The 26227-nt window shown below is 53.2% G+C and overlaps 7 protein-coding genes across 7 annotated transcripts; 3 read left to right on the top strand and 4 right to left on the bottom strand.

Annotated features, from left to right (window-relative positions):
* Positions 1-2308: 2308 nt before the first annotated feature.
* Positions 2309-3376, bottom strand: COCSUDRAFT_58868 (hypothetical protein; the record flags this gene model as incomplete). The annotated part of the gene is made up of 4 exons (XM_005650818.1): positions 2309-2457; positions 2854-3005; positions 3183-3260; positions 3372-3376. 4 exons carry the CDS (start codon positions 3374-3376, stop codon positions 2309-2311), a joined length of 384 nt encoding a protein of 127 aa, XP_005650875.1.
* Positions 3377-3652: 276 nt separating this feature from the next.
* COCSUDRAFT_21647 (hypothetical protein) lies at positions 3653-5273 on the top strand (the record flags this gene model as incomplete). Its single annotated transcript, XM_005650817.1, has 3 exons — positions 3653-3870; positions 4022-4116; positions 4368-5273. A coding segment is annotated over exon 3 (900 nt), but the record flags the coding sequence as incomplete, so codon positions are not given.
* Positions 5274-6773: 1500 nt separating this feature from the next.
* Positions 6774-8854, top strand: COCSUDRAFT_52305 (hypothetical protein). The gene is made up of 4 exons (XM_005650816.1): positions 6774-6924; positions 7051-7140; positions 7286-7351; positions 7563-8854. Exons 1-4 carry the CDS (start codon positions 6778-6780, stop codon positions 8520-8522), a joined length of 1263 nt encoding a protein of 420 aa, XP_005650873.1. The 5' UTR covers positions 6774-6777; the 3' UTR covers positions 8523-8854.
* Positions 8855-9609: 755 nt separating this feature from the next.
* COCSUDRAFT_46042 (hypothetical protein) lies at positions 9610-14539 on the bottom strand (the record flags this gene model as incomplete). Its single annotated transcript, XM_005650815.1, has 8 exons — positions 9610-10125; positions 10395-10488; positions 10932-11994; positions 12366-12512; positions 12663-13652; positions 13783-13837; positions 13964-14058; positions 14185-14539. The coding sequence occupies 6 exons, from the start codon at positions 14537-14539 to the stop codon at positions 11558-11560; spliced, it is 2079 nt and encodes a 692-aa protein (XP_005650872.1). The 3' UTR covers positions 9610-10125; positions 10395-10488; positions 10932-11557.
* A 949-nt stretch (positions 14540-15488) lies between these two features.
* Positions 15489-16049, bottom strand: COCSUDRAFT_83569 (hypothetical protein; the record flags this gene model as incomplete). Its single annotated transcript, XM_005651497.1, has 2 exons — positions 15489-15629; positions 15915-16049. 2 exons carry the CDS (start codon positions 16047-16049, stop codon positions 15489-15491), a joined length of 276 nt encoding a protein of 91 aa, XP_005651554.1.
* A 422-nt stretch (positions 16050-16471) lies between these two features.
* On the top strand, positions 16472-19097 carry COCSUDRAFT_64439 (hypothetical protein). Its single transcript, XM_005650814.1, has 6 exons — positions 16472-16680; positions 16866-16941; positions 17108-17246; positions 17432-17530; positions 17826-17995; positions 18450-19097. The coding sequence occupies exons 1-6, from the start codon at positions 16518-16520 to the stop codon at positions 18592-18594; spliced, it is 792 nt and encodes a 263-aa protein (XP_005650871.1). The 5' UTR covers positions 16472-16517; the 3' UTR covers positions 18595-19097.
* A 1785-nt stretch (positions 19098-20882) lies between these two features.
* Positions 20883-24764, bottom strand: COCSUDRAFT_12119 (very-long-chain 3-ketoacyl-CoA synthase; the record flags this gene model as incomplete). The annotated part of the gene is made up of 8 exons (XM_005650813.1): positions 20883-21083; positions 21380-21470; positions 21677-21761; positions 22124-22368; positions 22882-23048; positions 23358-23593; positions 24056-24236; positions 24594-24764. The coding sequence occupies 8 exons, from the start codon at positions 24762-24764 to the stop codon at positions 20883-20885; spliced, it is 1377 nt and encodes a 458-aa protein (XP_005650870.1).
* Between the last annotated feature and the right edge of the window lie 1463 nt (positions 24765-26227).

Genomic DNA, 26227 nt, shown 5'->3' with positions numbered 1-26227 from the left:
GAAATGAACCCGCCGACAGGAACTTGCCAGCAAGAAAGCGCGGAACCGCATGCACCTCCTGATGGACTTCGTTTGATCAGTTGCCGACATGAGCGAGGCAAACAGCCAAGTGGGCGGGTGCTGCAGCACGAACAAAGATTGGCACTGACAGCGTTGCAAGGTTTATAGGGACGGACAGAATATGTGTAGTTTCGTCGTTTAGCAAGGAGATGATGCTATGTCATCTTGTTATGTGCATGGGAGTGGCAATGTGCAACATGCCAAGCGAAGACCTGCCCTGCTCCTCCTTTTGAGCTTTGCAAGCACAGTGAGTCTAGAGATACACATGTGTGCGCTTGTAACTGATTTAACGCTAATTTTGACGAGTGTGACACATGTCATGGGATGAGCACTACTACTGTTGCCAGATGATCTCATGCTGGACAGGTGGCACTTTAGGTAACAGCACATAGCTTTAAAAACACCCAAAGGCATCTAGGACTCTGCTCAACAACATTTTGCCAGCCAGACCGATTCCAGGTAAAATTGGCCCCACTCAATCAAACATATTGTAATGCATTTAGCGATCTACAAAGCACTGAATACAGCGTAAAAAGGTGCTCATGCCAGCAAAGTTCGACTAGAGGGCCTCCCCAAGACTTTCTCCGTACAGTATGCGAATATCAGTGTGAATTGTATGCGCGCATGATATCAGCAAGAATGCTTCATAAATGGCAGCTTTTCCAATTAGAAAACCAAACCAAGGCATTCCATTCCCCTTCAAGGCCCGTGCGCACGCGCATCATATGCGCGTTGATGTGCGCAGTACCTAAGTTTCTTGAAGACCAAATCAAGGCCACCGCAGCCTTACGGTGCTGTTCCAAAGAGAGTTCATCTACGTAATGCATGCTGTGAAGCATGATGGAATTGTGTAACCATACCTGCAACCTCTGCACTGTCCAAGGAGACCTAGTGCTCTTTAAAGCAAGTGTAAGAGATGTTGTAATACGAAATCCTCTTGACAAAAATCTCAAGTGCTGGCAAGCAAACCTATAAATGGAGGGGCCGCACATTGCAAGTGCCCTTTGCCTGATGCATGCAGGCTGCAACGAGACGCAAAAGCCGGGCAAAACATTGCACAATCTCAAGCTTTTCTTGCTACGGCACTTGCCATGGTAATCAACCCCGCCGACTGCTGCTTTCTTGCGACTCCGTTCAGATCATTGGGTCTCTTGGACAGCCAAAGTGCGCAACAGGAAACAGGGGCCAGAATGGGGTCTGCACAGCAAGGCCAAGGAAACCGCACGCCTCCCAACAGGCCATGCACCAACATGCTCATTTTCCAGCGTACAGTTTCTCGCTGCAGAACCAAGGCACAACCCCTGATCATCGATTTGTAGTCTGGGCGTTGCAAGCGATGCGCGTAACCGTGCAGGAATTGCCCAGCAAGCGGGGCGAAGCAAGCCGGACCCTGCGCGCATCTGTTGAGGCCCTCAGGACAATTAGCGGGGAATAGCTAAGGCGCATGCCAGCAATATATCAAATCTGCCAATTTGGAAGACTGCTGCGTCTCCCAGAAAATGCGGGCTGCGCTCAAACTGCCCATCTTTGCATCCAGGTACCACGGTGCAAAAAATCCTGATCTGATGGTTGTATCAAGCAGGACAAGATATCAGATCCAAAAAAAAACCTCCCCAAGGCACACACCCAAACCTCCGACCCTTCACACAGTTGGGTGATACATCTCCGGACAGATTTTCAAGAGAGCACAGCCTCTACACAAGATAAGCGTTCAAGGTTACGGCTTGCCGAGAAAGGCAAGGTGATGCCAACAGAGCTCAATTTGGCGCGCATCAAAAGTGAGCAGCCACCAGCTCAAAATCTCAACTTAAGGGGCCCCGTAATAAAGGACACTTCGCCCACTTTCTGCCTCATAAAATCCTGCGCCCCGGCAACCCACACACCAATAGTGACTATGAAGCATAAGCCACGTGGGCGCGGCTGTGACAGCCAGTGGCGCCAAATAGCAGCAAGAGCCGCAGCCCTTCTTTCCTCCAGAGCAGCCAGTTGCTAGCGGCTTCGTTAGACTTTCCTTGCAGTGATGACGTGAAGGGGCCAAGCCCCAAAGGCTTGGCATGACATCAATAATCTGGTGCGATTGATATCCTCCCGTGTACGGTAGACAATCACCCGTGTGGTTTTCAGGCTTGGCGCGCCCATTTGTCTCGCTGCGCTGCAGGGTGACACTCCTCCTTGGGCGTCACAGGCCTCTCCTGGGTCTGTATCAGGAGTTCAGCATCATACATATCCCCGAGGATGAAAGAGCGCATCAGGCGTCGGCGGGGCCGACGGCGCCGTTGCCGATGACGCCGCCGAAGAGCGCGAGGAAGTCCTCCTCGGAGTAGACTCGGCCGTAGCGCGCGTCGTCTGTGAATGCTTCCATGTCCCAGTAGCGCGGCAGCGAGTTCACCTGCCCATCTGCAGGCCACACACACGGCCTCATGTGTTGACCCCTCGTCGTTGAGGACTGAAGCCGGGCGCAAGTGTTGACCCGTAGGATCGAGTACTGAAGCCGTGAAACGTTCGGAGTTGATCCATGGAAGCAATGGCCTGTCCAGAGCTAGCCGTGAAATACTCCCAAATTGATCTGCAAGCAATGGCCCGTCAGAGGTTGTCAAGATCTGTGCGAGGAGAACTGCAGAAGGTTACTGCGTGCTGAGCTCCCTTGCAGTGTGCCCTGCAATCCTGTGCAGGCGGTGCCAGGCATAGGGCATCTTGCTGCCAGAGGCACGGGTGCAGGAGAAGATACAGCGTAGGAGTTGCACTGTAATCTGTTGCATTTTATCTGCGGTGATGACCAGGGGCACGGCCAACTGTTGGGAAAGGGTGCCTTGCCTCTTGCGACGATGGTGGGGTAGGGAGGCACGGGCTTGGACCAGCCTGGCACGCCGTCCTGGTTCCACATGTGGCTGCGATCCGAGCCAAAATGCTCCAGGTACACAGCTGCAGGAACCACCCGGAACTTCCTGCACAACCAACCGAACGCAGTGAGGTGTCAATTCTCGAGCCACACCTCAAAGTGGCGCATGCGTCGCAAGTGGATTGGCATCAGTGCAGATGCCAGGCTGCAGCAAGGCTCGTTGACTGGCAGCATGGGTGCTTCTGAGGCTCAGTACCGCCTTGGGTAGGCAAAGGCTCTGCACCTTGCGAGCCGGAAGCTTGATCCTGGGCCGAGACCGCGCCGCGCATAGAGAGCCAGGGCGCAGGGCTTGGGCAGCTGACTGCAGGGCACAGCACAAAGATTCTATGATGGAGGAAAAGTGGGCATGAGCTGCTTCTGCAGGAGCAGCAGACACAGATCACAGGATTGGTGAATGCCACGGTCGAAAAACACCATAAGGAATCTTCAGGCTGCGGGTTGCATCGTCAAAGCTCAGATCTGGATTTTTTTTTCTGGGTAGGAACGGCAGCAAAGCCTTTTGGCCAGCGTGGTGTGTGTGCTTACGACAGCACCGAGTGAGGGCGTCACAGCCATCCTACTCTGTCGGGCAAAATCCACTACTTTAGTGGACATGCACTCCACTACATTAGTGGATTTGGCTCTCTTTCTGAGCACGCCCCTTCGGGGCGTGCAATAACAAAAGCAATGCTGCACATCCTTCAGATTTACCTACAACAATCTCAGCATTGCATAGTACCTCCGTCAAGCTAATTATTTCGGTCAAGCCTGTATCTATAGGATCGTGCGCTACTCGTTTCTGCGAAGACAGCAATGCCATTTGCCAGGTTACCGTTGCAAAGTAGGATTTGAAAGGGGGGTGGGACGGCCGCAAATGTTTATGGGAGTAATTTAAACGAATTCTTGAAGTCTTCTGTCGCTGGCCATGTGAGGTTCGCACTTTTGCCGGTTTTTTGGCATCCCCATCCTTGACTTGTTTGGACTCAGCTAATCGAATGTCACGACCATCGACGTGCATGTCTACTTCTTTCGTAGTGACTGCATGCCCTGCCAAGCCAATTCCTTGAAATGAAATGCGTGCAGGCAACACAGAGCGTTCACCTGAATTGAGCACTGATGCACCGGACAGACACTGAAGTCGTCTACAATCTAAACCAACATCAAGTTCAATTGTTCTGGTGAGCGTTACGATCCCTCTGCTGCTGTGAGTAGCCGTGGGTGTCTGCCCTGACCTGGCTTTGCTTGGAATGCCAATCTGATGAGGAGCATCTGGAGAGGACTGTGCACCCCAAAGAGTAGCAAGTAGCCCAGGTGCTTGTAAGGATAGTTGTATCACTTGTACTAGAAGGCATGCTGCTGATGTACTTCTCATTCCTTTAATGTCCTGGTGGATCACTTGCAGAAACCGTTGTGTGATGACTTCATGCAGGACGAATGGTCAGGAACAAGAGGTGGAGGGTCAGTGTCAAGGTGATACCATCAGCCGACACTCCTGCTCTGCTGCAGCCAGGCCGCAGATTTGGGAGGAACCTAGGCAGCACTGTGGCAACATCTGCACCGAGGGGACCCCGGAGGCCGGCCAGCGCCCTTCCATCCTGGCGGATCCCTGCAAGAAACACAGCTCAGCAGGAAGAACAGCAGGATGGCTTTGCAGATGGAGATGGAGAAGCCGCTGCTGCCTATTATCAGCCTCCGCCCTCACGCCGGCGTCTGCGGAAACAGGCAGCTCAAGAGGATAATAGACGGCTGCACCAAGCATGGGATGCGTGCTTTGATGACAATGTATTCAGGAACACATGTTTCCAAGCTGGTCAGCCTGCACGCCAAGCAGCACTGAAGCAGCAGCTGCAGGCAGAGTTTTTGACAGCTGCCAGAGCAGCCCTGCCCGCTTGCAGTCCATGCAGTCAGGCTGGGAGGGTGGGATCAGTGTGGGAGCAGGTGGAGACGATCAGCAGGCTTGTGTATGTCTCGATCAGCGGCAGGACAGAGGTCAGCCCCCCAGCATTCAGGTGTGGCGGGTGCAGTGCCGCCTTCACAGTCGATCCTGTGAGCATGGGATGCTTTCCTGCAACGCCACAGAGGCCGCTGGTTTACTACTCTGGAGCGCTCATGTTGCAGACGCATGAGCTCAGCCTCGCCAGCCCAACCTCAATGGTCGCCTGGACTAGCGCCCTGGAGGAGGTGCACGTCAGGAACGGCTGTGTGCCGTACGGGCAACTGAGTGGCCTGCCCAAAAATATCTGGAGGAACCTCCCAGTGGCGGTCAGACAGTGGCGCAGAATGGACATCGCCACACATGACCTCAACAGGCTTGGCGTGCAGCCCATCTGTTCGGAGGCAGGGCTCAGCGGTGACTCAGACTTGCAGCTCGGCCAGCCGCCGCCGCCCCAGGAGAACACTCAGAGGGAAGCAGCAGCGTCGTCATCGCCACCAGAAATGGAAGCAGGCAGCCTCGCGGCTCAAACTGGCAGAGATGCAGCTGAGGTGGGCCCGGCGACCCAGGAATCTCTGGACAGTCGTGCCTCCGGGGGCCCCACTGTGCAGTGTCCTTGCTGCTTTCGCACTTGCGTGGCAGCCATTGCTGACGCCTGCCTGGGACTCACGCAGCTCAGGGCGGCGGGCAAAGCCTCTGATTTCCTGCAGCCGAAGCTGCCCTATAGCCCCTTCATTGCTGATGAAGAGGTGAAGGCCTTGCTCGCTCAACGGAAGGCCTTGGACCCGGCGGCGCTGGAGCGGCCGGTCTGCTCTCAGTTCGTTGCTGCCACGCCAACCGCCTCAGACACGCAGCTGCGCCTATATGTGCAAGTGAGTCTCCTCGCATTTTTCTGGGATCTTGTTGCGCTTACTGATGTTGGCATGCATCTCATATATCCATGATTTTTTTCTCTTTTTTTCCTGGCCCCGGCTGGCAAGGGTAATACTTGGCAGCACCCTAGCGTGCCTTGCTTCAGGTGGTAAAAATACTGAATACCATGCCCACGGTTGATTGGGTCTTGCTTGGATCTGGCGAGTTCAACAAGGGGTAGGGTTATGGCAGCCTTAAATTGCAGCTCTGCAGGATGTACCTTGCTTGGCAGGAAAGCGTGTAACAAGAAGATGTGCTGGTGCTTTGGAGCCGGTCTGACACTCCCGCATGTGCTTGTGCGTAGGGCGTGGCAGCAGCAGTTTGCCGCCACGGGTATGTTCTCGTGGCGGCAAACCTGTTCACACCGGAGTGCTTTGTTTACTACGAGTTGCTCCTGCAGCGTCTGCTGAAGGAGTTCAAGCCTGAGGAGGGCAAGGATCTGAAGTACTTCTTCATTGACATTGCTTGCCAGTTTGACCCATATTGGCGAAGGTATAATCTTTCGTCCATCATGCCTGGCGTTTACGTCAAGATGTGCCCTGTACAATTATTGCATGGAACAATTTCACTCCTAGTGTCTAGTACTAGTCATGCTATGAGTGTGTGGATTCGTCGGAGTGCACAGCAGCGTCCCCTTTGAATGGTGATGTGTTGTGCTGGCAGGATGGTTCAAGGAAACGTGGAGGGTATGCCTGGCCTGGCAGTGGGGCCGTGGCATGTGAAGGCTCACATTCCGGCATGCCAAGAAAAGTATGGCGCCCGCCGCATGCTAGCGGCAGGAAACTCCTTTGGTGACAACATTGAACAGGCTTGGGCACATTACAGGAAATTTGCACACATCTTGAAGCGCATGGCGACTGCCACGCGGGAGGACTACATGACGGACCTGGTGAGTTCTCCTTTCATATGATGCAAGCTCTTGTAGCCTTGCTCGATGTTGCAGTTTGTAACCCTGTAGGTGCGAGAAGTGACAATGTTGGTCCATGTGCAGGCGATGGCTTGGCAGCGAAAAAAGGAGCGCAGGTTGCCCAAGCAGCTGCTTGAGTGGCATAGGAGGGCTGCTCGACTGCTGGCACAACTGCGGCAGTCCACGGGGGCCCTCAAGCAGGAGATTGCCCAAATCAAAGCCCCCGAGTTGCAGGTAAAATGCACCCCTCCTAGTTGCTGCACCTGTCTCTACTGATTCTCTGGGGAGATGCCATCTTGATATATCCTGCAGTCTGCAATGCTTTGCATGCTCGCTTATTGGCTGATGAATCAGGTGCAGGGTGGCGGTGGCTCAGGAGGCGTCCCATCACCGGCAGGCCAGGATCCTCTCCAAGGCGGCGCTGGTGCAGGCGCAAGTGACGAAGCAGAGGTGTGTTGGTCCTTTTTGAAGGCTCTTCTCTAGCATGGAATAAGTATCAATGGGTATGCTAGTGAGAAGGAGGTGCTCAGAGGACTCAGAGTAAAGAGCTGCCTCAGAAGAAAGTATGCAAGCAGATTGTTTGTTTTGCACGCAGGGGTCTGCCCGGGAGCAGCGGCAGACATCGTCTGAGGGGGCATCAACAAGCGCGCCCACCATCCCGGTGCTGCTCCACTCTGCACCTTCAGTTGGCTGTACTGGTGCTTGTTCATATGACATGATAGGACATTTGACATGTGACTTATGACATGACAGGACAAGACATGACAGGATGTGCATACTGGTGGAGTTTTTGTAAAGAGCAAATGGGATGCACACCTTTGGAAGATACATAAAGATGCATGAATCACTGATGTCAGGATTCTTACTCGCAGGCCCGTCTTACATGGGAGCACCACTACCAAGGCTGCTTGGAGGAGTTGTACGCGCTGGGTGGCAGTGTGACTCTCGCAGCTGAGGGGCAGCAATCGCTCTCCGAGCAAATGCGGCATGAGCACCGCCGAGTCCTTGAGGGCAAGCTGGCAGCGTGGGAGCGCAGGCACCGGGTACAGCTGCGGTGGGTGGAGGCAGACCGGTTGTACCAGGAGATAGGGGGTCAGCGGAAGAGGTTCATGATTCAGCAGCTACATGCTTCCATTGCAGCCAGGTTCGTGGATTACTACGCCCTACAGAGACAGCTGGAGACAGCGGCATATCGTGAGCGCACTAGCCTGAAGCGGTTGCGGCGCCAGATGGAAGCCATCGTGTCCAAAGTCAGCGATGACATCCTTCAGCTGCGGCGCTGGCATGCCGCCCCTGGGGACTATCAGGGAGCGCAGTATGACTGCCAGCGCTTGACCGCCCCTGGCTTGCTCGCGGCAGACACATTGCCGTGGCAGCGACAATCTGCTCAGGCAGGGTTGCTGGCTAGGAAACTGGCCGCGCTGGCGGAGCAGCAGGAGCGCTTGAAGCGGTGCTCCGAAGAGATGACCATCGTGCGGCGTGAGGCCAGGGATATGGTAGTGTTTTATGAGCACTACGCCCAGCAAGTGCAGCAAGCCGCTGGGAGGGGAGAGCGCCGCCTGCCCAGCGCCCGACAAGTTCCCCATGCGGCGGAGCTGGGGGAGGCGGGTGTGCATGCAGCCCTTGAAGCTTTCCAGCTCGGGCAGCAGGTGGTGCTCCTCTCCAAGCTTGAACAGTATCAGCACTTGGGCGGCATGGCAGGCAATGCTGTGGAAGCGCTGCACGCCGACCTCACAAACCTGGACAGCGGCACCAGCTCCGACTCGGACTGGCAGGATGCGCGGTCCGATGCCTCCTCAGACAGCAGCGGCGGCGATGATGAGGACACATAAATATTGGCACATTTGAAAATTTGGCAATGAGCATCTCGCCTTGTCTGCCAATTTTGATGTTCTCGATGCTGTTTCAAACTTTGAAAGTCAGTAGCTTCTATATAGAGTACAGTAATCTTCTATAGAGTACAGTAATCTGATTGTTCTACAATTCATCAGATCCTTTTTGGGAAGGGAGTGCGCTGTGGAATCATCTGCCAATTGGCTCAAAAATCTCAAGATCTCTTAGCAGCTTGTTCTCTCCACACACTTAAAGCAAATAATTAACACAGAGTGCCAGCTTCTTATGTTGTTAATGTAAATATGCATTGCTGTTAAAAATTATCAGTTGTTCAAGCGAAAGGCAGCCTATTGAAACTTCCTGCAACTCTTGCAATTCATGTAGCTCTGAGCAGTGCCTCTCTCTATCTCATATAAGTGTCAAAATGTGATCAATGCCTGTCGTGAATGGAGGTGTCCCTGTCATGTTTTTAAAACTTTGATGAAGGTCCACCAAATTAAATTCGTTGAATTTTATTTTTGGCAGCATATCATAATATTATGATAAAATTATACGGCTAATACTACAAATTAATATTAGTATTAATACTTAAAATTTGTATATATGTACAGGTGTCCACGTTGTTAATAGTTAATAGCATGTTGACTGCCAGCAGCCAAAAAATGAACAGTATGAACCTTGACAAGAATTGCTACTTAGAAAGATTGCCTGCCAGGTTGTGAAGCTTCCTTAGTTAGAGGAAGGCCATGACCCACTGCCCACCATTAATGACAATAAAGACCTTCAGTCTTCAAAAGATTTGTATTGGTTCTAAGAAGATATGTCTGTCATAATGTGATTTTTTGATGACTCTTGGAGAGGTCATGTCAACAGTCGGCAACATGCGCCCATATGGCATGCATGTGACTCTGGACCAGATCCTCAAGGTGTAATTATAGTAAATATCTGGTTAGCTACCTATAGGCTGAGCATGTTGCAGTACCGTCATTGGCTTCACTTTCTACCAAAACCTGGGGGGACTTTAGTGTCCATGCAAGCCTGTGAGTGATCATTCTCATGTCGACAGCTTGTTTGGACCATCCAAATAAATGACCATGATATTAAAATATTTATCAGAAGCCAATTAGCCCTTCAGCTTCAATTAATGTTTAACGAGTCACCCATTGCATGGACTTTATCTCCACATTGTGAATTCGAGTTTCAAGCCTTAATATTTGCAGTGGCTTTAATTCTGCTTTGCAAGAATTATCAGATAAAAAAGAATAATGCATATATTTGACCAATTGGAGCAACAAGGCTTGAAGCCTTGCGAGCCGAGCTTGTTCAATATAATTAAATATAAAATAAATGAATGCAACAATAATATCAATCTGATCTATTGACAACAATATTACACTGTAGAGGCGCCTTCTAGTTATAATCGAGTGATTGCTTTTTAAGAGTACACTGAGGGCAATGGTGTGGCAAATAACTAGTGGGTACCCACTATTCACTTGCTACCAACACCGGTGTTGGGTAGCCATTGTGGCAACTTGCAATTGCCTGAAACGTTGATGCACATGTGTACGTGCCCACTGGCCACGGGCATGGCATGGGTTGCACCTGCAGCACAAGACATGCGTTGCTCATGAGCACATCTCGAGATGCTTGATGCTTTAAAGAAATTTCTCTCAGGTTATAATGTTCGACGGTGGTCCCACTGGAATCTCTTAATGGGTAGCCTTACGCCATTTATACTAGTACTGACCCGATGGCATCATTATGATCATCAGCATGATGCTTAAGGCTCCAAGGCTTTGGCCCGCGGCTTCAACCCGATTTCTACAGCACTTCTACACTTGGATCATACTCTTGCTTTCCTGAGATCTCACCTGTACATGACCAGTGCCCAGTGAATGAGGGCGGTGTGTGCATGCATGGCTCCCGCCTTCAAGGAAGTTCAGTGGTTGAAGATTACTAGGTTTCCTGCACACACAGCCGTGGTGCTTGAAGGAATTTCGAAAACCACACTCTTCGAGAAGGCATTTCAGGGTTTCGTTTGAGCAAGATTACAAAGGTGGCAGGTCCTATGTTCAGAGGTGTGCTGCCCCAACCCTGGACTGCAAAAGCCTCTTCATAGCGTGCGATACCTACAGGGCCGGTCAAGAGACTCTTTCACAAGAATACCATCAATAATCAATATTGAAAGAGTCTAAATATTGACGCTGAGTGCGTGCTGCACGGACAGCACGTCCTCAACCCTGGCGATCTCAGATGGCTGCTCGATGTAAAGAGATGTGCCCATCAAGGAGGGGCACCCACGCTGTGCAGCAAATTGACACCCCAATTCTGTCGCTTGTGGCACATTTGATTGATACACATCGCGTGCGTGTACCATAGCGTGGGTGCCGGCAAGATAAGGGCATCACCTTTGCGCCATCTGATGTGACATGCCGTGTGTCTTTATGCAGCGACCAAGAAGTGCGATGATGCTGAGAAGAATCTTGTAGCAATTCTTCCACGTTCAACATTCTATGTGAGTGGATTTCGACACCGACATCGTAGAGAAACAGCAAGAACGAGCCAGGCTGCTCAATGACAGATGGGGTTAATAATATTATAAGATAGGCTCAGGGGATTTATTTTCTTGCCCTCCACCGCCACTACCTTGTGGCGGTCAGCAGCAGTGCTCTGTCTTCAAGCAGAAGTGCTCCATCCCACTGGCCACTTCAGATTCGAAGGTTGAGCATGTGAGGCAACCGGGAGCAAAATTACCTTACAGATTGTTACATGCATGATATCTGGTTACCGTCATGATTGTTGCGCACATGTGCAGAGAGGGACAAGTGAGTGACTAATATTAGTTGCGTAGAGCGCATGGATGTGCAACGCCTTGTAGTGAGGCAGACTTGGTCACAACCTACTACAGTCCTCATTGCAATATCAAATTTAGGACATAAAAAAAATTGATGCTACATTTGCGTCATGCTCACACGCCAATTCTGACTAAGCTTGAAACTGACTTAGCTTGAAAGTGCAAAGATCACATTGCAAGTCACTCTCCAGCCGCCGGTGGGCGCCTCAGAAAGCGAAGGCACCTCTCGGGAACTGCCACCATCTGATTGCCCCCAATTGCTTCCAAGGGTGTTCTGCCTGCTCTGACTTCATCTGTGTCGCTCAACCATGCCTTCTGGTGTCCAGCCCCAGTTGCGTCTGTGATGGTGAGCCCGCAAATAACACCAAACCCCTCAAGCTCAGCACCGTGGAACCGTGTGCCAGGCCCAATATGCACCACCTCTGCCGTCCCCACTATCCTCCTGTCATCTGTTAGGACATAGACTGTGTCATCTGGCAGAATCTGCACGTCACTGTGCGCGCTCGAATGGCCTCTGGCTTGCGGCGAGGGGTTCAGCTGACATGCCAGCCCTGCGATGACACCCATTGCAGCTTCCATGTTGATCCCAGGGGAGGAAACTTCCAGGGACGGTCGACCTGCGCGCACCAACACACAGCTGCTTACAATCCGCGATTATTACCGCATTCAAGCAATATCTTCCCTAGTGTCTTGCTAGGATGTCAAGCTCAAATTTATTCCTGTTGTTAGTATTACCCAGATGACCCTTAGGTGCGGCACTCTACCACATCATATGTAGCAGGGTGCGTGAGTGACAGGCATGACTCAGGCAAAGGGGCAAGCACAGCATGTGGAGCAGGGTGCGTGAAAGACAGGCATGGCTCAGGCAAAGGGGCAAGCAGACACTTCAGCATTGAGAGACAAGACATGAACAAATCAACTACACCAGCGTATGAGAGCAGTCAGTTGACAAGTTCACAGGAATGACAGAGCAGGATTTTGTACATGCCTGCTGGGCCATCTGCAGAGCGGTAGGAGGAAGCTGGCTCCTCATCGGCAGCGAGCTCCAGAGCAGGATCAAAGAAGACCATGGCGCCAGACAGCGGTGACTGCTCCAAGGCTGACTGCGACTGCTCCGCTGCCGTAGCACTCCCACCTAGACAACACATGCCTGTCGTCAGCTTATTGCTGACAATTACCTGTCGATAAACCTTCGGGGTATGATTCGCATGGCATTATAACTTAGAAACTCACTGTGAGTGGAATCATATAAGCCAGGACAAAGAGAGCCATGATGGCTCCTCACCTTCTCCGGCGCGCGCCGCATTCTGCTCCTCAGCCAGCAACATTGCCAGCGCCACACCAGTTGCAGCCTCTTCGACGTTCATGGGCGAGCTCCCGGCAGCGCCTCCGAGAGCCACCTTCAGCCGTTTTGGATGACAGAGGGCCGCTGCAATGTGCCGGTAGTCGATCACCAGCACAGCCATTTTGGCCGGCGATGCGGCATGCCCCTGCATGCTCAGCCGCACGTTGGGGACTGGCACAGGCTGCGGCGACTCATCTGCCAGCAAGCAGCCGTGCAACGGCGACTGGCTCGCACAAGCTGTGGGCTGCGGCGGCACTTCGCTGGCCTCAGGCAGGACACCCTCTGCCTGCCCTTCTGGCTCTGCTGGGTCACTGTGCTGCTGCGCTGGCTGGTCATCCGCATCTGACTCAGAGAAGAGGTTCCCAACCTCGTCTTCGTCGCCCTCAGTGGGGGGACCCCAAAACTCTGCGGCTCTGGCGGTTGGGCGCCTGAGCCTGCCTCGGCTGCCCCTTCTGGGCCGATTGCTGCCACGCGCCCCGCCTGTGCCGCGGCGGCCACGCTTCCTGCCCCGACCCCGCCCATGCCCTTCCTGCACGCCCCCACCGGTGGCTGCCTCTCCTGCACCCCGTCCCTCCACATCTGCGCGTGCCCCACCGCCTTCCCCTGCCACCGCTGCCTCGGGCTCCCCCTGGCTATCTGTCTGCACGCGCGCCTCGAGGAACCATATCTCCATATGCAGCTGGGTGCCATCGCTGCCTGGCTGCACAGCGCGCACCAAACCAACAGGAGCCTTGGCAGCACGACCCAACTGGGACAAGTTGCGTGCTGGGAACTCCCCGTCGCGGTGCAGCGTGCTTGTGACGGCCCAGAGAGCGACACCAATCGAGGGAGTGCTCTCCCCCAACTGCGGCAGGTAGTGGCACTTGTCGAAGGTCCAGAGCAACTCGTCAATCTGCTTGAGTTTGACCACGGGCAGGCCGCTGCTCACTCCTGCAAACATGTGAGCGCCTCAATTGACTGGCTATCATTCCCTTCCATCAAATCTGCAGAAGTTAAAGCCTTCTCGGGTGTGCAACAGTCACCAGGTGATCAGAGCTTCCAGCTGAGAGCGCCCACTCACCCTTGTTAACAATGGACTTGGCCGCTTCCATCTGAAGCTGTGACTTCTTCGGCGCCTGTAACAACAATAACTTACAATCAGTGTGTTCAGCCAAACTCGCTTTCACTGCACCAGCAGCTTGACAGATGAGAGGCGTTCACAAAGCACATGCAAACATAAGGATCCTCAACAAGATGCCCACCTTCTGCCTTGCTGGTCTTTGCCGTGCCGGTTGGGCTGCGGCCTCAACAGCGGCTGTGATCTCTTCAACCGCCGCCGCACTCGGCTCCAGTCCACCTGCATGACAGCATCCATTAGCTGCCAGCGCATAAGATGTCCAGAGGAAATGGTGAGGACATGTTATTAATTTGCCAGGCATAAGATGTGTAGGCGCTGATCGTTACAGCCATCATGGATAGCTACCTTCTGGATGCTCAAATCTAAGCAGCCCTTCCACCCTGGCGAGCAGCGCGCTTCTGGTGAAGATCACTGGCCGCTGGCCTCTGTCAAGCAGGAACCGCTTCAGCTCTGCAACGGTGGATGAGGCCTTGAGGCTGAACGCAAGCCACCGTTGGACGATGTCCTGCTCGGCTCCCTGAGCGCTGAGCTGCCTGCGGCTGATCCCTGGCTGTGGCGCTTGCGAAGGTCCTGCAGCTTCTGCCTCTGGGGCTGCGGGACCCTGCATGCCGCCTGCTGCAGCTGTGGCGCCCCTCTGCGCCTGTCCTTGGGCTGTCTGGCCTGCCTGAAGTCCACTGGCCTGGAGATACGAGGCTGCCATCACTGTCCTGTTCAGGTTGGGCACTGCTGCCAGCAATCTGCTGGCGCTCTTGCTGAAGCTGACTTTCTGATTGAGGTGTCTCGTTGCAAAGATGGCGGTCGAAGTCGTCCCATTGTCTTCGAGGCGAGCCTGCTGACCACCAATGATGCCTCGAATCTTGCTTGATCGCCTATCGGCTCTCTTCCTCTCCAAGTCGCCGGTCTCTGCCTCTGAACGCAACGCAAAAGTCAGAGTTAGTTACTCTGTGTCAAGGTCATGGGGAGATTCAAAACATAGGTGTTCCCAACCTTCAAAGATGGAGTGCTTATTGAGACCTACCAATCACTCCTTGATGCATGATAAAATTCAACTTATCCTCATTGAGATCCTTGCCCCTGGTTTGGGCTGCAATGACGCAGTCCTCACAGCATTTGTGGGTAATATTTCTGAGCTCTGGATACTTTTCGCTCTCAATCTTCCCGCGAATAGAATAGTAGCCATTAGCTCTGGACAATGCTGAAGGTTCATCTCGGCCAAGGCAGCTCTGATGGAAATATCTGACCCCTGAGTCCACGGCATTGCAACGTTGCAATGGCACCCTTGCCTCTTGTTTGAAGACCCAGTCGGCAACAGCGTCGTGGCCGTATTCGTCCTTTGTCAGACCTTCTGAATAGAATCTGATAATATAATCACAACCTACACAGCGAGTCAAGCGTTCTGAACTTGCGCAGTTCGGATGAAGCTTCTCCTTGTCACTGCCACACTTGTAACACGGGATCCTAGCAATAATAAGTGACATGCTCGGTACAGAAACACATCACTGATCATTCTCCATGCTTACTGACGAAAGGCCTAATTTTTATTACCAAAATGGCATGCTATGGAATGTGTTACCAGGTGGCATGGCCCCTGATTGCCAATAATCCACCACATTAGTAGCGTTTACATCCACTAAAGTAGTGGATTTTGATTACTCGGGTGCCCTGTCACAGCACCTGGTCAGGTCGTACACCCTGGACGTGCCACGAGTCCGCTCCACAGCTATCACATGGTAGTCCCACACAACCGCGCCACCCGTGTTCTCCTCTACCGTTTGTCGAAGGATGGGTACCTGACACCAGCCGAGAGCCTGTTGAGATCTACCTGCCGCTCTCATGAACTTTTTTCAGTAAGGCGGGTTTTCCGCGTCTTTCTGCCACCTCCCACGCTTGAAGAGTTGGGAGCAGCCATGCTGTGCTTCGACGGCCTGCTATAATACATTTATCGTTTTCAAGCCGACTCTTCCGGACAAATCGATGGGCGTAAAGTAACCCGCCTTTCCCCGTGAAAGTTCTGTTCTTTCGACTTGTGGGGTGCAATCATGACGAAGGATGCAATTACGGCTGAAGGAGATCACCAGCTTTTCCCTGTTCGAGATGAAGACAGCGAACAGCTCTCCATCATAGTCTTGTTGCCCAGTGAGTTGCTGGCACAGCTTGTAGATGTTCTCCTCGCAAAAGTAGGGCGTGTACATGTATTGTAGCTGCGACATACTCCTTCAACTCATCCAGTCCTTCACGAGCAACGTCCTCTAAATCACCGCTGAACCACTCCTATGCTGATGGTGGTGCTGGGCCAAAGTGCCAACCTGCACCATGAACGGATTGCACTGCATCCAGCCTTCTGGCTTGGATCCGAAGTCGTGACCGAGGGAGGAGCGGCTGTTCCTCATGTGACCATGAGTCAGGCAGACACAAGCTCTGACTTGCCATGATGACCTCACGTGGCCACGTTGCGCAGATCACTCAATTTTTGGGGTAATTACTATAATAACTGCTTAGTATAGTATAGTAATTACCCCTTCTCAACTTAGCCCGACGAAGAATTGCAAGGTCAAATCTCCCAGCTTGTTCATTGCTGTCTGCAAATTCCTGATCTGAAAACATATTATGATATCTATAACCACTACCTAGCAACGTTTGCTTCGACAACCCAGCCAGGTTGTTCAGGCTGAGTGAGGATGTGTGAGCAAGATGCCGGCAGAGAACATCTGGATCAATCAAGGCAGACAAAGGAAAGCAGCATAAGTATTATACCTGATGCAAAGGATGCAAAGGGAGAGCTTCTATTCAGGCCCCCTGGCGGCCCTTGCGGGTGCTGGCCTCCATCGCCTTGGGCGCACTGTGAGATGCTTTTTACATGTCTTCTCACATTCTGTCGTCTTTTGACATTGATGCTTCTTCATGGACCCTGTCACCAACATCTGATGCTCTCAGCACTTCTCAGATCACAGAAACCAGGCGTGTTCCGCTCAGTTGGTGTTGCACTAGCTGACCTCAATGCTGAATCTGGTGTTTCGTGCGTACAGACGTCCTTGAGGATCCGTATGAACGCGTCAACGTGTGGAGTCATGGACTTCCAGGCCTTCTTTTCCTTCTGCTAGGGTAGGGTCTCACACCTTTTCTAGCAGCATTGCCTTGCGCAGCAGCAGGCGTGACCTGCTTCTAGTAGTTGGTACAGTATAGTCTAGCATGTGCTTTGCATCTTTCACAGCTGCAGGCAAGTTAGATTAATGCATGCAAGGCAGCTCACCAGCTTGTGCTGTTGCAGGATTGCTTCGTACAGCGGCTTGTATGACGATGCTGGGCGGCAGTGGGTGCACAATCCCCTGGGCATCTTTTGCTTCTGTGCTGCCACCACCCATCTGGGCTCCATGATGACCCACATCTACCCAGACTCATTCGCCCTGGTAGGACTCCTCAGCACATAACGGCAGCTAGGCACTCTCGATCTGGCATGCCGCATGAGATGTCATCTGCAGGATGACTTGAAGCTGTGATGATACTCTGCTTTCTTGAGATTACATCACAATTTTTGGCTCTCATGTTGGGGAGCGTGCGATTCTGACTGATCCAACTGCGGCTGGCTGCCCAGGAGAAGCTGGATCACTTGGGGATTGTGGCGCTCATCATTGGCACGCCGCTCACAGCTCTGATGGCACACGAGCACGGCGAGGTGCCCCTAGATGTCAAGGTAAGCAGAGCTGCTTGTATAGGACAGAATCTTTAGAATGGATAGGTTATTGAGCCTCTCCACTCACCTCATACAGTACTCGCAATGGCCTTTCATTGGCACGTTGAGACAGCAGCAGCATTGGTGGAGAGGCCAAGACCAGCACCTTTTGCAGGAGCCAACACTTTCATCATAAAGTGGCCACAGACCTGCTGCTGTACCCTGCCTCAGTTCGCAGGGATTGCATGCCACAAGGCATGTATTAATAGGCAACGCTTATAAATTTCTGTGCGGTGCTGACGTCCGCATGCGGCAGGTGATCTTTGCGGCGATGCTGGCATCGGCATTGCTGGCGCCGGCGGCACGCGTGGCCGGTTTCACAGCAGGGACGGTGGCGGCCGTGGCTCTGCACTGGCACCAGGTGCTGAATTGGAATCTGGGCGTCCAGCTGGCGCTCTACGGCGCCGCTGCAGTATTCTTTCTCAGGTGCTGATTTGACCTCTCACAAGATTCGGCCTCATTGATCCCTCCAATGTTTTCTTTCGGTCCTGACTCGGGAATGGCCTGCCGTGCACTCAATGCATTTTGTGGCACTGTAAACGAGTATCCCTTGGCAGGATTTTCTACCGGGGGTTGTAGTCCTGCTGGGCGCAGGGCAGCAAGCATTGTTGCATGGTGACTGTTGGTCAGCCTGTTTGGAACGGCCTCTTATATAGTAACATGATAGACAACCGGTGCTTCGGATTTCATGTTGTGTGTGCCAGCGCTGTCTGTGGAGGTAATTGTCGCCGCTGCAGGAGCAATGGGGTGCAGCTGCAGCAAGGCTGGGTGCATGTTCAAAGATTTTTTCCACGTTGAAGAGGGCAACGAAGCAGGCTCCATGCAGGGAAGAGGAATTCCCATACGAGGACACATCATCTGAGGCATTGTCTCCCTGCAGGTCCAAGCTGCTGGAGCCGAAGCTGAAGCGGTGGCAGGGCTTCTATGATCACCACCTCCTGCACTATGTTGTCACCGTGGCCTCCACTCTGCACCTCTTCTATATCATGGCAGCGACAAATGAGGGCGCTGGACACTTCACTTGATCACACCATAGCACCTATTCTTTTTCTGCGCCTGCATCAGCCTCTCTGCCATGGCATTACACATGTAAGAACTTGTATCTGTGTTCCAAATGACTTGTGATGATTAAGTGTTGCTTGCATGCTCTGCACATGCAGAGCTGGCTGCCGGGACTGGCTCTTAGTACTGCCTGCTTCTCGTGCAAGCATTGTTTATGAAGTGGCGAAAGCATGCCTTATTTGTTTGTGTAGCATAGGTAGTTGCGGTGCCCATTTTCCTTGTTTGCACGTGTTTGATGTGCTGTTGTCGCCTGTACTTGCCTCGTAATTGTTGGAATCAGCCGTAGAGTACTTGATGATGACTGGGCGATCGAAGTTGGATCTTTACAGTCCCACAGTGCAAAGCGTGCCCCTCAAGTGCATCTTGCAGATTAAAACGCAGACAGTCCTCTGTCAGCTTTTGAAGCAGGCAAAGAAAGCCTGCTTGTGAATATTAATGATATATCATGTTATATATATAAAGATCTCAAGCATATGTATATACAATATATGCAACATTGAATTTGTCTGTCTGAGACTGTGATCCAGGTGCACTTGTACAGCCTGCTGGACCATCCCTAAATTTGCCCATGTCATGTCAAAGGGTGATGATAAGAACGTCACTGTTGCCATCATGAAGCCGATCAGAAATTTGCAGGTGTTTTCATGATCACCCAGCTCGGCACAGTGCACAACAACAATGAAGTGGTGCTGCAGCAGTGCGATATGTTTCAAAGGGTCTGCTTTGGAAATTTCATGATGGATCATTCATTTGTACTAGATTCATCTTTAATTCCTTTACATGGTGTTCCTCCTGACAAATCTGCAGACTACATTTTGGAGGTTCCATGTATCATCAGATTTGTAAAAGGGCGGCCAAAACGACAGCAGCATATGTGCGCAAAACCTGGGCAAATCTGAATCGCATCGGCCGAATTTGAAACAGACTACAAAATCAACTGATCAATGCCATAAGTTCCTTCTTCATCAGTTTCCAGAGTACCAATCTTTTGTGCGTTTACGCCCTCTACCAATCACAGAGACTCTGACCTTCTGCTGAAGAGACCTACCAATTTACGTGACCCAAATTCATCTTGCAACGTAGGACTGAATTACCACCACAATTGCTGCACCATATCGCGGATCTGGGAGCGGCAAAGGTGGTTCAAAATACCAAGAGACAAGAGAGCAACACTAGATGCGTGTGCGCCTTAGAAACTTCTGTATGGCAGCACATGGGACGCCTTGGCAACGGGTCTCCTGCAGATGACTGCCTCTGAAACTGGCGGTGGTTCGATTGCTGGCAAAAGCATGGCTCCTTCCGAGCCCTGAGGCCTTTTCGGCGCCCCGCTCAACAGCCCGATAGTGACACATTTGCATGGACCCCTGGTGTGACTCCAGCAAGTGCTATCCCCTGGTGTGACTCCAGAGAGTGCTGTCCCCTTCTAGACCTCACTCAGCTGTGTGCGATGCAGCAAACCCCATCATTTGACGGGAGCATGCGCCTCACCGGCCGCTGCAGAGCATCCATGTACCGGCGGAAACACTGTACGCAAGCCTGACGGCCAAATCCAATCAACGTACCCAATATGTGCAGAACCTGAACTCAACATGCAAACCAGGGCCCCTGCAACCCTGCAACCTAGGCGCTCAGAACCTCTGACTCACGCCCACCACTTTCACTGACCAACTTTCCCTCGGCAGCAGTACACGCGCTGACACTTCAAGCAGAGGCTGCCGGGCTGTGCTCTCCAATTCAAATTTGAATTCGAATCAGAGGAAGGCGGCGCGCTGAAACTTGGAGCAGAGGCGTCAGGGCTGCGCTCTCAAATTCAAATTCGAATTCGAATCAGAGGACGGCGGCGCGGAGCCGGGCGCTGGAGCGTGTGGGGCTGGGGGACTGCGGCGCCTGTTTTGGCGCGGGCTCCTCGCTGTGCTCCTTGTGGTGCGCGTGGCCGTTGGCGTGGCTGTCTGTGACCTGCCCGTACTTTGCGCTGTACTTGCTGCTGGGAGAGGCGTTTGCCTGCGACAGCGCAATTCCTACTTCTCAGCACCCGGCATACATCATCACAAGCTGTCATGTCGATCCCCGCCCTAGCATCTTGCACATTGTACTGACAGTGTGTGACATATGACCTCGCCCCCTTGCCAAGCTTGCATAACACCCCAACAGATTTCACGTGTACAGACTCCAGTTTTTTGCTGCAGCGTTGACGTGACCAGGAACTGAGGGCTCTCCTCCTTTGCACACATCCCTTCCCCTGCTCCTCCTATCATGCCTGCCTCATCAGCAAGGGGAAAAAACAAGGACAGCAAGCAGGCGGGTTGCAGGGGGTGCTCACCTGGACATACTGCCAGGCCTTTTCGAGGTTGCCGTTCTTCAGGTGCGCCCAGGCTGCGTGGCGCGTGTCGTGGATGTGGCGCGTCGCCTTCCACACAGCGCTGTTGCACTTGAAGCCCGACCCAAAACCGACCTGAGCGAAAAATGAATCCCCGTTCAGAGACGGAACACACTCATGCACGGAACACGCACTGCACGCCAAGTCCAGCGACCCTTTATGCATCACAGAGGGCAGCGACTGCAGCAGATTGTGCTCGTGTACAGGTGCAGGCAGGATGCATGCACCTCGTGCTTGCACGCACTTTCGGAGCAGACAATCAACGGAAATTTGCGTGGAAAATTAGCTGGCAAACTATGTGACATGCACGTGCCGTGGTCTTGGTGAGCAAGAATAGGGGTGTGTTGGTAGGGAGAAAAGCAGGGAGTCACCTGCCAGACGACCTCGCCCTTTTTCACGGACTGCGCGGCCTCGATGTAGGACAGCGCGTACCAGAGCGAGCCGGAAGATGTGTTCCCGTACCTGCACACATGCCCATGCAATCAGCCACTGACGCCAGCTGCGTGGTGACAGATTACCTAATCCCTCCAAACGGCAGGCACGAACAGACATGCGCGTCTTACTCATACAAAGATTGACCCACTGGACAGAAGCGACACATCACACCAGCCACTCCTGTCCTTGCTTTGTGCAGCAAAGGTGGCAAGGGCGAACGGGAAGCAGCGCACCAGTAGAGGGAGTTGAAGGAGGGCTCCACTTGCTTCCTGCTCAGACCCAGCTGGCCGCCCAGCCCCTCAATCACTCCCCTGCCGCCTGCACACGCAACAACCACACACGTCAGTCAGTTGTTGGATACATGCAAACCGTGCATGCAGGCAGCTGAAAAAGTGCTGCCCCAGTAGCTTCCCTTCACTATTGCCTGCCTTTTCATGCATAGCTTACTAAGATGTCGAGTCTTGCATAGCAACACCAACTCTGGAGCCAATTGTGCCCACGCATTGGCGGCTGAGTGATGCATGGCAGGTGCATGTCTCCCCACACAGATCTTTCTATATAATCTTGTAGCGCTCAGGCTTCCTCATCAATGCTGGTTGTCAATCTGACTGGCCAGCATTGGGCTCGATGACTATAACATACGGTGACAATTGTATGATGCGGAGGGAATTTGCGCGCACCGGCATGGAGGCAGAAGTGGTTAAAGGCCTTGGTGAAGTTGGGGACGTAGGGCTTGAGGTGGCGGCGGCCCAGCAGCTTGCGCGCGGCAAAATTGGCTGCGAAGCGCAGCTGCTCGGTGACCGGCAGCACGAGCGGCCCCATGCGCGTCATGTTCTTCTCCAGCGCCTTGCCGGCCACCTTGACCAGGTCGCGGTTCAGCTCCACCCCCACCGCACCCTTCTCATCCTCCCGCTGGTACACGCACCTGCGCGCATGTGCCAACAGCCCTTGTCAGTCCGGATTCAGGGTTTTCAGCTTTTTTTCATTAACTTCCTACCCCACCTTAAAACCTTGAATACAAGCCGCTGCTCCTGTTCCTTGTCATCCTATGGGGGCTGATTGTTGGCGGTTCAGGTCAGCAGACAGGCAGCTGGGAAAGACCAGGCAGAGCTCGCTGATTTTGCGCACACTGGTAAACCAGCACAGTGCGCTGGTGTGTGGCCATTATGATTGGGCGGCTGTAAGCTACTAACCCACATCCTGCATCCTCTGCGCACTGCCACATCGTTGAGCTCAAAATAGATCAACCACCCATGAAATAGAGGAACAAGCCTTGCAGCAGCTTCTCTGTTCAAGACCGCGGTGGGGCTGCACGCTACAGAGCCAGAAGTGGGACAGCAAGCTTGCATGCACTAAGGGGAACATCCAGAGGCTCTCATTCGCTGGAGGAAATGCAGAAATGACAAGATATTTATCAACATAGAGGGAGGGAACGCACTCGTAGGCGGTGTCGTCGGCGCCTAGGTGGACGCGCACGACGTGCTGCAGCTCGTACTTTGCGCGCCAGCGCTCGGACAGGCGGTTAGTCAGCACCATCGCGGCGCCGCCCATGCGGAAGAGCGTGTTGGGGATCAGCATCGACCGGTCGTCGCCCAGGTACCAGTTCTGCGCAACGCATGTCACACCATCAGCTATCTCTCCCCTAGGTGATGATAACACTTTCTGAGAGCCAACCCACACAACTGTATGAATCTGCGCAATGCTCACAACTCAGACCCAAAGCCACTCCCCACATGGCAACACATCTTATTGTATATCAGATGCATGTCCTGTGGGATGTCCCTATGGATCGAGTTTCACACCTCTGCCTCTGTCTGTCCACCCGACCTTTTCCGCCCTAGTGCTGAACACCCTGAGACTTTGAATGCTGCATCGCTGCAGCATAAACAAGCAGGAGAGGGCAGCAGGCGTCACCTGGGTGATGTTCTCGGTGGACACCACGAGTGCGTATTTCCCCGGCTCGGTGCGCAGCAGCCGCTCGGCCAGGCCGATGGCGATGACGCCCGCAGAGCAGCCCATGCCGGCCAGGTTGTAGGAGATCACGTCGCCGCGCATCTTGAAGTGGTTGACCACCATCGCGGACAGCGAGGGGGTCGGGTTGAACAGCGAGCAGTTGACCACCAGAATGTCGATGTCACGCGGCGTCAGGCCTGCGAACGCAATGATCCGATTGTGAAGGGGTTTCTTATGACCATGAGAATGAAAGGTCCTGCAGCCCATGAATTGTGGCCGGAAAGCATAGGTGCATGGTATGCTGCTTCGTGCATGGCTGTCACTCAGTGCCGGTGCATGTGGAAGATGAAGTAGGGCGGCCGTTCTGCGCACAAGGTGAACAGCTTTTGGGCCACTATGCTGCATTCCAGATAAAGGCACCCTGCCCACATGCATCTCTATGCACTGACAGGAATGGTCCACCCAGCTATCACAGCTCCCGTCTCCCCATCCCAAGCCCGGGTGGAGACTTCACCAGTGAGCTGAATCTCCACCGCCACAGCAGCACGGAACTTGCTCACAAACCCCTCTACTCAGCCGCGTCAAAGGCCGTCAAGACATCCGCGAAGCAGGCATGACCCAGCAACCGCGAGGGCAGAAGATAACAGCGGTCGGCTCACCGGTGCGGTCGAAGACCTCCTGGACGGCGCCGAAGAGGACCATTCGCGCCTCCTCGCGCGCATTCTCCATGTTGACCACGGGGGGGTCCATGTGCAGCGCGGGGGGGAGGTACGTCTCCTCACCCAGACCGTTGCGCTGGCTGATGCGCCTCTGGAACTCCAGGCTCTCCTCAGTGAAAGCCTGCCCAAACACATATGCGCGCATGCATCAGATCGAAATGTTCCAGCGACAACAAGCAGACCCAGGCTTGCCTGCTGAATTTGGCAAGGCTGTAGTCTTTGAAGTCAATAACATACAGGTTCTGTGCGTGCGCCATGATGTGGCAAAAGTTCCCAGGCATGCAGTCGGCCACAGAAGCCCCGCACAATGACACATTAGTTGGCGCACGAAAGTAGCTGGGCAAGTCCTTGAACAGTGATGATAGGGGGGTGCCGCAAAGTGAGTCACTCGTCACGCTCACAGTGCTGCAAAGCCCCACTGCAGCCTTTGCGGTGGATGTTCAACGCGAAACTGCAAACTAGAGGACAAGGTTCGCACCCCGGAGTCCTTGGAGCCCTTCATGAAGCCGTCCAGGCCGACCTTGAGGTTCTCAGGCGGCTTGTAGCAGGCAAAGTCCAGCAGGAACACGCGCTGGCGCGAGCGCAGGAAATTCCAGATGCCATACACCACCGCCAGCACTGCCGCGACTGCCGGCACCTGCGCGCACATGCCACGGAGAATCAGTTTTGTTCACACTTGGTCATGCAGCACACCACCGTGCGTTCTGCTCCCTTGCCACTGTTCGCAGCACGGGCACACTACTTTTGCCGGAAAAAGCCTCGTCAGCAGCTTAGCGTATAGGGGCTGACGTGTAGCACATACTGTGATGGTGATGCCAAAGGCAAGCAGGAAGCCTCATCGCGATCATTTCTGGTCACCCTGAGCTGTGGGAATGGAACGCAAGCTCCCAAACGCAGTGTTCATTTGAAAGCTTCCTGAAGATAGTTATTAATAAGCTCAATCAAGAGAAAGCTCTAAAAGGATATTGGAGGGAAGCTAGGCCTGCGCACCACTCTGAGCTCCACACTGAAGGACGTCCATGTCTCCCAGGCCTTCAAAGAGTCTTCTGTCATGATGGATTTCTGAAAGTCTCCCTGTGCACACACGACAGAAGCACCTCACTATCTTGACTGTGGATCTGGTGGGACTAGGACCCAGCGACTAGGTCGAAATTGTTGGACGTTCTGCAAATGAAATACAGCAAACTATTGAGCGGCATGAAAGGCAATGTACTCCAATGCGGCAGACATACGTACCATGTACTTCACCACAGCATATGTGATTGCCAAAAATACAGCATGTTTGAGTCCTGGGAGCTGGGTCCAGGACCGCTGCACTACTGCCCGTCGCTCCCGATCTGCATTACAAGAGCGGTGTTATGTCCACGCCTCGTGAGAAAATGCAGCCCATACTGCTCCCAGCATTGACCTAAAGTATAGCATCTACAATAGTTGACTTGGGGCTAAGACGCTTTGTAGAAATGAGTACGTCCCAGTGAATAAAGCCAACATCCACATCACAGTAGTAGCTGATTGCTTGCCGGCAATAGGTGCATACGCCAATCACATTTCGTCAGCGGACCTACTACCGAGAGGTCGCATGCATCGCCCTTGACTAGCCTCACTCGCCCCCAGTGCTACCTCCCCAGCATGGCATATACAGTGATCTAATCTCTCCCCAAGTACACGATACCTCAGCCGCCAACGTCAAGCTTCCTAAGCTCCATCCCAACGCTGTAGAGTCTGTGGCTGAAGGTTCTCCGTCAAAGAGACGGTGCCTCACCTTGTTTTGCATACGAGTGCGAAGCCTCTTTGTCTGACTCCGTCCTCATATTGCACATGGTGCCAGCGCTCCGCGGCCCCTGCCGTGCCGAATCGCCCGACAAAGCTACCTTCTGCCCAAAACAAGAACGATCAGATAACCATCCACAGCAAGGATAGCCCACTCCCGCAGCACCCGCACCCCTCTGGATAGCTCTAGATACTTCTCTTCCACAAACAAGGGCTTCCCAGATCAAGACGCCTGAACGATGAGATGAAAAGGCGTTCGACAGGCTTTGGCGCTCAACCTCCTCCAACAACCCTCGAGCAGCCGGGGTTGATGAAAAGATTACGGGATCCCTCGTGCCTGCG

This window comes from Coccomyxa subellipsoidea (assembly GCF_000258705.1).
Source record: "Coccomyxa subellipsoidea C-169, whole genome shotgun sequence".
NCBI classification, from domain to species: domain Eukaryota; kingdom Viridiplantae; phylum Chlorophyta; class Trebouxiophyceae; family Coccomyxaceae; genus Coccomyxa; species Coccomyxa subellipsoidea.
Note: the sequence above shows the minus strand (reverse complement) of the source record. Positions and strands in the feature narration are given on the sequence as shown.